This window comes from Olea europaea, unplaced genomic scaffold, assembly GCF_002742605.1.
Source record: "Olea europaea var. sylvestris unplaced genomic scaffold, O_europaea_v1 scaffold2564, whole genome shotgun sequence".
NCBI classification, from domain to species: Eukaryota; Viridiplantae; Streptophyta; class Magnoliopsida; order Lamiales; family Oleaceae; genus Olea; species Olea europaea.
The window spans coordinates 6,478-18,420 of NW_019243927.1; the positions used below are offsets into that span (position 1 = coordinate 6,478).

Below are 11,943 nucleotides of genomic sequence, written 5' to 3' on the forward strand. Positions count from 1 at the left end.
TATCGTTGGGAATCTACTTAAGATGCGCAGCGAAAAATTAAAAAGATTTCGATTCCCACCTGGAATCTCTTTGTGTTTAGATAGAAATTGTGAAAAGATTATATTTTTTCCAGATCTACAAACTTCTTTGCTATTCTTTTCGTTCCAGCAATCTTGATTCGCCACTCACAGCTGTCCAATTATCCAGCCTCCAATAGTGATCCACACAGAGAATAGATTACAGCTATCAGGGTTTTCTTCTCTTGTGCTAGCAAGAAATTATGAAAAAAATTTATGAATTGAAAACCCTAGCCATGTATTTATATAAGTCCAAACAGGCTTGGTCCGGTCCGGTCCGGTCTAATATTAATCCATTTAATTAAATCCGGTCTGTGAATTAATTAATTCAGTTAATTAATTCGGGCCTATAAATAACCAACCCAATTAATTAATTTATCCAACGATTGTTAAATTAATTAATTGATAAATTGCAATCTTCTAATTTTCTTTTGTGTGCGATCCATCAGGTTCCCGATCACGATACCTGACGACATGAAATATTATTTTGATCTAATCAAAATTGATAAATTAAAACACCCTTTTAATTTATCACCAATTCACACTTGCCGTCTCAAATTGATATCTAGTAATGTGTCAGGGCAATACATGTGACGGAAAATGTCAGTGGTATGACAAAACAAAACTCGTTCGTTTATCGTGAAACTATAATCCCTTCGTCAATATGATCCGATTAATTACGAGACAATTACGAGATATGGAAGTGTGTCAATCTCGAATATCGATCATATCTTTCACTCTACTATTAAGTCGATATAAGTCGAAAACTCCTTTTCGACTTATGAGTACACCTTGGCCAATGATTTCTTTATCAACTTAATTATATGAAACGTAGATCATAATCTCATACTATCTAAGAGTGATGAATCATCTACTGGTCATTCACAACCTTCATACGATTCTTGACACACCCGAACGATGTCGTATTAGCGGCCCTTGATAGAGCAACATCCAACACCGTCAAAGTATGACTGTCCTCATATAAGATACTATGACGACCTCAGATCAAAGGATCAATCCCGCTACTGAACATTAGAGATTAACCACTGACACTCAGATAATTATCCATGTGGAATCTCTCGGTGGGTCTCTAATGTTTTGTTTTATAACAAAACATCCACGTGTTCATTTAAATGTCACCACACTTTAGCTTGTGAAATCAGCTACTTACTTCACAAGTAAGAAATACCACACGTGATGGTCTATCTGTAATAACAATATCTGTATCTCATTATTACTTATGACCACAGACGATTTAAGATTCAATCATATGTAATTTGTATCTCACAATCACAACTCCTTGTGATTAACAAATTACGAAGCTTTGAATCCACGGACTCTATTATTTAATTTAATTGTTTATTAATTAAATAATAAATCTGCCATTAAATTGCATTAATTATTTATTAAAAGTATTTATGTCCAAGGTTGATTGGACCTAGGGCATAACACTTACAAACTCCCACTTGCACTAGATCCAATCACTTATGTATCCAATATCATAAAAGTCTACATGACGATCATGTTTATGCTATGACAACTCTTTGTCGGTGGATCTATAATATTGTTAAATGTGGGAATTTGTTCTTCTCTTTACGTCATTTTTATGTATTATCTCTCTTATGAGATTATACCACCTTAATACATATTTGGATCATTGATGAGACCTAAGTTCCTTCGCTTTCGCGATAACTCAATTGTTATCACAATACAATGGTATGTGATCAACAATATCAGGAAGTACTCCAAGTTCATTTATGAACATTATGATCCACATTGCAACTCTTTGCTACTTCTGAAGTAATCATGTAGGTTTTTGCTATTGAATCAATAGTTGCTTCACATTTGGAACATTTCTAACATACCGCTTAAGAGTAAACCAGTTTCTCTATAGGAAATCTTCTCAAAATTTCATCTATGTGAATTGGGATGAGTTAAGCAATCTTCTAGATCTACCTTTATAGATCAAGTTGCTTCTCTCATATCGTTCAAGAATAAATCCTTTAACTATTATTTCAACGATTGAAACATAGGGATGTCGTTTTTCTATAAAATTAGGAATACGACAATGCTCCCACTATCTTCTTGTACACACACAATTCGTCTACAAATTTGATAAAATCAAACACTTTGACTTTTCATCAAATCGAAGGTTTCAGCTCCAAGAGACTTTTCTTAACTTATAGTCACAGTATGCAACTATTGCAAGCAAAACCCGAATCAATTTTAGCAAGGCTACAGGAAAAAGGTTTCACCAAGGTCAACACTTAACCTTTGCTACTAGCCTTGCTTTGTATATATGGAAATTCTCATCCATATCGACCTTTTCCTTGTAAACTATTTACAAAAACTTATGGGTTTTATTCCATCAGGAGGCTCGACCAAGGTCCAAACCTTGTTCACATGCGTCAAGTTCATCTTGGGTTTTCTGTCCTCTTGCTATCTCTTTTAAGTCAACACTTGACTTTATTCTGGTGCAATTAGTAGGTTCATTGTCCTGGATCAGTAATACCTGATTAATAATTATGGATTCTCACTTTCTTGAAGGTCGAATGATCCTACTAGATTTACATAGAGCTGACATGTCCTCAGGAGTCTTTACTTCCTGATCAAGAGTATGTCCCATATCATATATGGGATCAAAGTCGAATTTATCTACTTGGTTCACTATATCTGTGGACTCGTTAACTCTTTCAAGTTCTATTTTGCTCCCACTATCCTCCTCTAGAGTAAACATTTTCTCTAAGAAGACGATATATCATGAGACAAAAAGATTTTCTTCATGATAATAGAATTTATATTCAAATGTTTGCTTTGAATATCCCCACAAATATGTATTTATTGAATTTAGTCTCAAACTTATCTGATTCAAGGCACTTCAAATAAGCGTCATGGCCCCAAACTTTCATATGAGATAAATTGGGACTACGTCTTTTCATAACTCGTATGGAGTTCTGTTAACCAACTTAAATGTGACATGATTTAGAGTGTTGCACGCTGAAATCAATGCATGATCCCAAAACAATTTTGGGAGATTTACATGGCTTATTATTAATCGCATTAAATCTAATAGTTGACGATTCCTCCTTTTAGATACACCACTATGTTGCAGCATATATGAAGGAGTCCATTGCAAGTGAATCTCATTCTCTCTTGGATAATCTAAATTTTATCTTTAAAATATTCTCACTTGATCGAATATTAATGTGAGGGTATCTTTACCTATTTATTTCTCCACTTTTATTTTAAATCTCTTGAACTTTTCAAGAGTTTCATGTTTGAGTTTCATCAAATATACATGATCATTGATGAAATAAGAGAAACTTTACCTGACATCAATTGACATGAGTCTATATGCATCACTATGCATTAGATGAGTAATTATGCCGACCTTTTTTCTTTTCAAGTAAAAGAAGATTTGGTCATTGTGCCAGACATGCATAATTTGTACTTGTCAAAATCAATTAATCCCAAGTATACATCTTATATGTAACTTTGGAATTGCATTTCATTTATATGACAAAGTCTGCCATGCCATATTTAGGTAATAATTAGATTATCACTTTTATACCTCTTAACTTCTATATTCATTATAGAATGCTTAGTATTAAAGAATATAAACGTCATTTTGTAATTTACCATAACCATTAGGATCTTTATCAAGATAAACAAGAGCAACAATTTTCCTTAACATTAAAATAGTTCATGTCCCAACATGAAATTCATTTAATGTTCTAGTTATAGTGGGTATAGAGCAACATTTCTCTAATTCCACTAAGCTAAAAGGCAACGGCAAGAAGTATGCTCCTACAGGTAATGTGGGAACCTTTGCTCATCTTCAACGTGTAGGTTAACTTCTCCCTCTTGTAGTGGTCTACTTCCATTTAGTTTCTCCGTATCTAGTATCAAATACCTAAGAAACAAATGAAGTAGACGTACGCCTTGCAATATTTCTTCCAATGACTTTTCATTCTATAACGAAGACAAGGGTCATTAGATTTGATATTTTCCTTTCCTCAAACTGTCTTAACCATATTGAATGCTATCTCATAGCTCCTTTAGATTTTCTCTTAACACTCTTAGAGGAATCAATGGTTTGCCAACTATCAACTTTGATAAAGGGCTTAACAGTCCTAAACATATTAAGCAATTTAATGAGTATGCATTCGAGCTTATTCATATCATAATTCATAATTAGTATGAATAACTATATGACAGAGATTGCAGAGCTAAGTCAATACTTAGTTCATAGTTAATGATTGAACTCAATTGAGACACTTCTCCTGTCAATCATTTTCAGTACATAAGGACTGACTGAAGATTATTTTGTCACTTTGCATCGGTATAGTTGTTTGGAAGTCTCGCATCCTTTTACACATGATTATTATCATACAACTCTTTGAAATGAAAAATCATGCGCCAATATCTATACTCTCAAGTTGCTTTTGTAACTCAGGTGACGTAATGCAAACATCACACATGTTGCAGTACTATCGTCATCACTGTCTTTATTACAGTAGCCACCTCTTCTTTAATTGAGTCATCAACAGGTGTCTCTGAAAAGAACTGCTCAAGGACGCGACCAATTTTTTCATGCATGAGAACAATTCTCAAATTGCTGTGTCAATCAAGAAAATCTGATTTGGTTGTTGGCATCTAGTATGCCATTCAAAACATATGATTACTTAAGATTCAATGTAAATGACGAAAAGAAAATGAATAATATATAAAATGCATCAATTAATTTAACATGGACTTTTATTAAATTAATTATGCTCCACTGTTAATTCAAATTTATGACCCTCCCACATAAATTTATGGAATCAATACTTGATTCCCAGTGGGCCGAGATCCCATCTGTTATATCAAGACCTTGAGTGTACTCAACAAACCTTAAAATAACATTTGGGTAGCTACTATTATCAATTGTATCTCCATACAACTCCCAGATTGTTAAGCTGACAACTCTTTATCTTCACACATCTTATGTGTTAGCTTAACATGTCTCTAAAATTTATCTCCTTAAGTGTACTCAACAAAAGATAAATTTTAGTTAAGTCAAATCCGTCATTCAGAAATATCTAATATTTCATAGTGTCAAACATATCTCTAATAGAACAACCTTGAGTATACTCAACAACCTAGGACGATTTGAGACTCTGGTTTTTCACTATAATGATGGAAGACGATTATAAATGTGACTTAATATTTTATTGAGGAGTTTTGCATTCAAAAGTTTCATCGCAACAATCATATATGTTATATTACACATCTACCATGCAAATAAACACATACATATAATATAATATAATATAATATAATAGTGTGGACAATTATGAACTTTTATTATCTAGTCTTCCCGAGCTATGAGGAAGACTAGTTGGTCAGTTCCTAGGGGTATCACATTGATCAGTATCAATGCGCACCATCTTCATGGTTTCCTCCTCTTCATGTGTCTTCAATTTGTTCAGCTGCAACATGTATCCTATACTAGTTGACACGCAGACCCATAGCAATAATAACAATAACAATAACAATAACGGACTCGCAGGTTCAAAATGATTAAGAACTCGCAGATCCATAATAATAACTGGCTCCCAGACCTAAAACAATAAAGAGCTCGTAGGCTCACAAAACGATAAGAATAAAATCAACCATTCAACACATCCATATGGCCGAGTCCATAATCGTCCACTAATAATACATTCATCACATAAATGTACGCTAATATAATATCCAATATTATATGCAAACACGTTTCAAGTTTCTAGCAATTAAGATCATCTAAACTCTTTTAGACAAATAGATTGGAACAATTAAATAATTAATTAATTACATTAATCAATTATTTAATTAGCGGCCATATTTAATTAAAATTCAATTTTAATTAAATACTGAATTGGAATCAAACTCTAATTCCATAATTATAGGGCCGGCTATTTAATTAAAATCACATTTTCATTAAATATCAAATTAGAGTCCAACTCTAATTTCATAACTTAAGGTGGTTGAATTTAATTAAAATCAAATTTTAATTAAATAACAAAATTAGAGTCCAACTCTAATTCCAAGGTCTTAGGGCGAACATGTTTAATTAAAATCAAATTTTAATTAAAAACAAATTAGAGTCTAACTCTAATATTAAATAAATTTAGGGCGACACAATTTAGTGAAATTTTAATTAAATATCATATTAGAATCCAAATCTAATTTCAAAAATATAATCAGGTGAATAATTAATTAAAATCAAATTTCAATTAATTATTAAATTAGAGTCCAACTCTAATTTAAATTGAATTAATAAAATAAAATTCAATTCAGGGTCAAATTTAATATTTAAGTTAAAATCATATTTTAACGAAAATATAAAAAGTAGTCAATTTTAAATAAAATTCTAATTGTGTCAAAATTGAAAATACCGGTCAAACCATTTTTGAAAATCAAATTTAAAACACTTCTAAATTTAAATTCAAAATACTTTTAAAATTTTTCTATTTGACCCATTTTAAAAATACCAAATAGACCCCTCCGATTTCTCAAATTATGAAAAGCCCTCATTACATTATTTAGATACTGACCACTGAAGTGTAATTGCAAGCAAGGGTCCTAATTTTATTAAATAACACAAAACGGTCCCATATTTAAAGTTTGCAAATTGACCCTTTTCTTTAATTACAAGTGGCCCCTTTAAATTTCAGGAATTACAATGCAAGCCCCCGTCTCCAATTGAAATGGACTGTGAACCCTAAAATTTTCACCCAGTTGAAATCCTATAATTCCCATCCCTTTTATCATCGATCAGCGTCACCTTATCGACAGTAGTGCGCCGTGCGTGCTGCCCAACAGCCGGCGCTGCTGCTACTATCAGTAGCAGCGACCGCGTTGCACATTAGCAGTGGCATTCCACGCCGGCAACAAGTGCTGCCAGCCGCCTAGGCCCCTTTTTTTTTTTTTTTTAAATTATTCCAATCCAAATATTATTTTATATTCAAAATCAAATTCTGAATATGAAAAATTATTTTCTTAATTGCTAAAACAAGAAAAATAATTAATATTTAATTGTTCCAACATGCAAAGCAATTTCTAACAAACACAAAGTATGATCTGATACCACTGTTGGAAATCTACTTAACATGCATAGCGAAAAATTAAAAAGATTTCAATTCCCATCAGGAATCTCTTTATGTTAGATTGAAATTGTGAAAAGATTGTACCTTTTCCAGATCCGGAAACTCCTTTGCAATTCCTTTCGTTCCAGTAATATTGATTCGCCACCCACAGCTGTCCAATTGTCCAGCCTCCAACGGTGATCCACATAGAAAATATATTGCAACTACTAGGGTTTTCTGCTCTTGTGCTAGCAAGAAATTAAGAGAAAACTTTGTGGATTGAAAACCCTAACCATGTATTTATATAAGCCCAAACGGGTCTGGTTTGGTCCGGTCCAATATTTAATTAATCCAATTAATTAATTCGGGCTTATAATCCAATTAATTAATTTATCTAACGATTGTTAAATTAATTAATTGACAAATTACAATATTCCAATTCTCTTTTGTGTACGACCCATCAGGTTCCCGATCATGATGTCTAACGACGTGAAATATTATTTTGATATAATCAAAATTAATAAATTAAAACACTCTTTTAATTTATCACCAATCCACACTCGCTGTCCCAGATTAACATCTAACAATGTGTCAGGACAATACACGTGACGGGGAATGTCATGTGATATGACAAAATCAAACTCGTTCGTTTACCTTGAAACTATAATCTCTTTGTCAATATGATCCGATTAATTACGAGATATGGAAATGTGTCAATTTCGAATATCGACCACATCTTTCACTCCACTATTAAGTTAATATAAGTCGAAAACTCCTTTTCGACTTATGAGTACACCTTGGCCAAGAATTTCGTTATTGACTTAATTGAATGAAACGCAGTTCATAATCTCCTACTATCTAACAGTGACTAATCCTCTATTGGTCATTCACAACCCTCATACGATTTTTGACATACCCGAACGATGCCGTATTAGCGGCCCTTGGCAGAGCAACATCCAACACCGTCAAAGCATGACTGTCCTCATATAAGATACTATGACGATCTCAAGTCAAAGGACCAATCCCACTACCGAACATTAGAGATTAACCACTGACACTCAGATAGTTATCCATGTGAAATCTCTCGGTGGGTCTCTAATGTTTTGTTCTATAACAAAACATTCACGTGTTCATTTAAATGTCACCACACTTTAGCTTGTGAGATCAGCTACTTACTTCACAAGTAAGAAATGCCACACATGATGGTCTATCCGTAATAAAGATATCCGTATCTCGTTATTACTTACGACCACAGACAATTTAAGATTCAATCATATGTAATTTGTATCTCACAATCACAACTCATTGTGATTAACAAATTACGAAGATTTAAATCCACAGACTCTATTTTTTAATTTAATTGTTTATTAATTAAATAATAAATCTGTCATTAAATTGCATTAATTATATATTAAAAGTATTTATATTCAAGGTTGATTGGACTTAGGGCATAACACTTACACTTATCAGTGTACAAATAGAATTATTCTTAAAAACATATGATGTGTCATTCGAAATGAAAATGGAGGAAAAGGGAAACCTGATTTTTAGCAATAAACGAGTATACCCCTGGTTGACTTACTGATTTAGCTGAATTACCCGAAAAATATTGTACTACCCAAATTGAAAACTCTAAATCCGACTGTCAAGCTCCGGCAAGGGGGCCTCCCAGTGAGATTGTAGAATTTCGGCTAATCCATGTGAGATGCACATTTGTATAGAGCACATCACTCGTAAGGAAGAAGAGCGAAATCCATTTTCCCAAATAAAGCGAAACCTGACACTTCACGTTCTTCATTGGTCACCATCATCCAGTCATACTTCACCATCTCTGACTAGTAACTCGGACCATACATAGTGAGTATTGTATAAATAGTTTTAATTATCTGCAACTGAAGAATTCAGTTTCATGATTCTGATGTTGCTAAACAGCTCAGTCAGCATTTGCATAGTCATTCAAGTAAAGGGCATCTTATTTGTCATGTTACAATTTGATCATTTGAATAAACCTATTTCTAGCACCTCAGACTGTAATCCATGATAGTTGCAAGGCATATCAGCTTAATAGGCTTCATTGTTGCATAATTATATGTAGGTAATTGACGTAGCGAAAATATTATAGGGAAGATGAACAATCACAAATTAAGAAAATTCTCAAGGAAGATTTTATTGAATTCAAGAACTGCTGCTTCTAAGGGCTTACAACTGATTAAATAGAAGAAAAACCTAGGAGAATCCGGAAAATAAAATAAAATAAAATAAAAGATATTTTTTTCCAAAAATGGAAAATATGAGATAATTACTAAGATGGAAAATACTTATCTTCAGGATCATCCTCCAACAAACGGAATCTAAATCCGAATTTTATGGAAAGAGATATTCCAAAAATGAAAATTACCATAAATAGCAAAAACGATTAAACGAGGGCCTAAACGATGGATTTTGCCCAAAATTGCCCTTGCGTCAAGGCCGAAGGCGCTGAGTTTTATTCCTTGGCTCGACTCCAATCAAATTAGACTAGCGATTTGCTAAAAACGAGCAAACCCAAAGTCACCATGAAATCATTTGCCCCTTTTTGCCAACTTTTGCCTTGTGATGGTCCCATTTTGCCATGAACTCTAATCCCCTATGCACTTCATCATTCTCCCCAGGGTGGAAAAAATTCGCCCTCGAATTTGACGGGAAAGGAGCTTCATCATCATCATCAGAATTATCACCATGAAATGGCACCAAATGCTTGATATTGAACACGTCGGAGGTACGAATATGGTTGGGCAACTTTAAACGGTAAGCATTCAGATTGATCTTCTCAATGACCTCCAATGGACCAATCTTCTTCGCAGTAAGCTTGTTGTATTCATGAGCAGGAACACAATCCTTTGTTAACACCACCCAAACAAAGTCACCTACCTCAAACTCAACATGTCGGCGTTTGAGATTCGCAGCACGCTTATACTCAGCGACAGCAGCCTGCAGCTGATCATGAGCCTGTGAGTGAACCTGCTGCAGTTGTTGAATAAAGTCTTCGGCCTTACCATGTATTTTAACAGAAGTAGAAATTGGAACCAGATCAAGAGGACCACGAGGAACGAGGCCATACACCACCTGGAATGGACTAAAACCTGTACTTCGGTTAACAGCATGATTGTGAGCGAATTCTGCTTGACACAACTTCTGATCCCAAGACTTGATGTGATCACCAACCAAACAATGTAGTAAATCACCTAAGGAATGGTTAACAACCTCTGTTTGACCATCTATTTGAGGGTGATATGCACTGCTGAAGTCCAGTCGTGTATTCACAGAGCGCCATAGGCTGCGCCAGAAGTGGCTGAGGAAATGAGTATCCCGATCGGACACAATAGATGTAGGCAGTCCATGAAGGTGATAAACTTCACGAAAATACAGTAAGGCTACATTGACAACATCTGTAGTCTTCTTGTAGGGGATGAAATGTACCATTTTTGAAAACCGACCAACCACTATGAAGATTGAATCAAAACCACGCTGGGTCCTGGGAAGTCCCGCAACGAAATCCATGCTCACATCTGTCCAAGGCTGGGTTGGGATAGGTAGGAGCATATACAAGCCCACATTGGTCGCTTTGCCCTTAGCCAAGTGACAAACCGACAACGCTCCACAAACTTGTTAACATCTTTGCACAATGATGGCCAAAAGTAAGAAGCAACAACAAGCTGCAATGTTCGGTCACGACCCACATGGCCCACATTATGCAACTCTTGAATGATCTTCAACCTCAAACTGCCCTCTGGAACACACAACTGATTGCCATGAAAAAGAAAACCATCAACCCATGTAAACTCCGACTGCACACCCTCTTGCAACTTCTGGACAACATGGGAAAAGTATGGGTCAGTAGCATATAAGTCACACAACCTGTCAAAACCTGGCATTTCTGTAAGGAGCGTTTGGTGCCTACTCAACGCATCCGCAATTTTGTTAAGGGCACCTGCCTTGTGCTTGATCACAAAAGTAAACTGCTGTAGATAAGCAATCCAAGAGGCATGTCGAGCAGAAACCTTATCCTGAGTACCAAGGTGCATAAGGGCATCATGATCCGTATACAAAATGAACTCCTTATGGAACAAATAGTGACGCTAATGTCGAGCGGCCTGGACTATTGCATAGAACTCCACATCATAAGTACTATACCGAGACTTCGAGCCAGAAAGCTTCTCACTGAAATATGCAACAGGGCGGTAGTTCTGACTCAGCATACCACCAATACCCACTTTCGAAGCATCACAATGTAGTTCAAATGGTTGGATAAAGTCAGGCAACACCAAAACTGAGTAGTAGTCAACTTCTGCTTAATCAAATGGAAAGAAGACTCTACCTCGTGAGTCCACTAAAACCTACCATCCTTCATGCAATCTGTAATTTGTGCCATGATGCTACTAAAATGCGGTATGAACCTGCGATAGAAGGACGCAAGGCCATGAAAACTCCGCACCTCAGTGACAGTCTTGGGCTATGGCCACTGACTTATCGCCTCTACCTTAGATGTATCAACTGCTAACCCCACCTTCGACACCACATAACCCAGGAACACCACATTATCAGTGAGAAAGGAACACTTCTTCACTGCGGCATAGAATTTATCCTTGCGAAGAATTGAAAGAACTTCCCGAAGGTGCCGATCATGTTCATCATCGTCAGCATAATAAATTAAAATATCATCAAAGTAGACCACAACAAATTTACCAATGAATGGGCGAAGAGCCTGATTCATAACCCGCATAAATGTACTGGGCGC

General features: G+C 35.1%; 1 protein-coding gene across 1 annotated transcript; it reads right to left on the reverse strand.

The window, feature by feature from the left end:
- Positions 1-10,708: 10,708 nt before the first annotated feature.
- LOC111382860 lies at positions 10,709-11,230 on the reverse strand. Its single transcript, XM_023006894.1, has one exon. It carries the CDS (start codon positions 11,228-11,230, stop codon positions 10,709-10,711), a length of 522 nt encoding a protein of 173 aa, XP_022862662.1.
- Between the last annotated feature and the right edge of the window lie 713 nt (positions 11,231-11,943).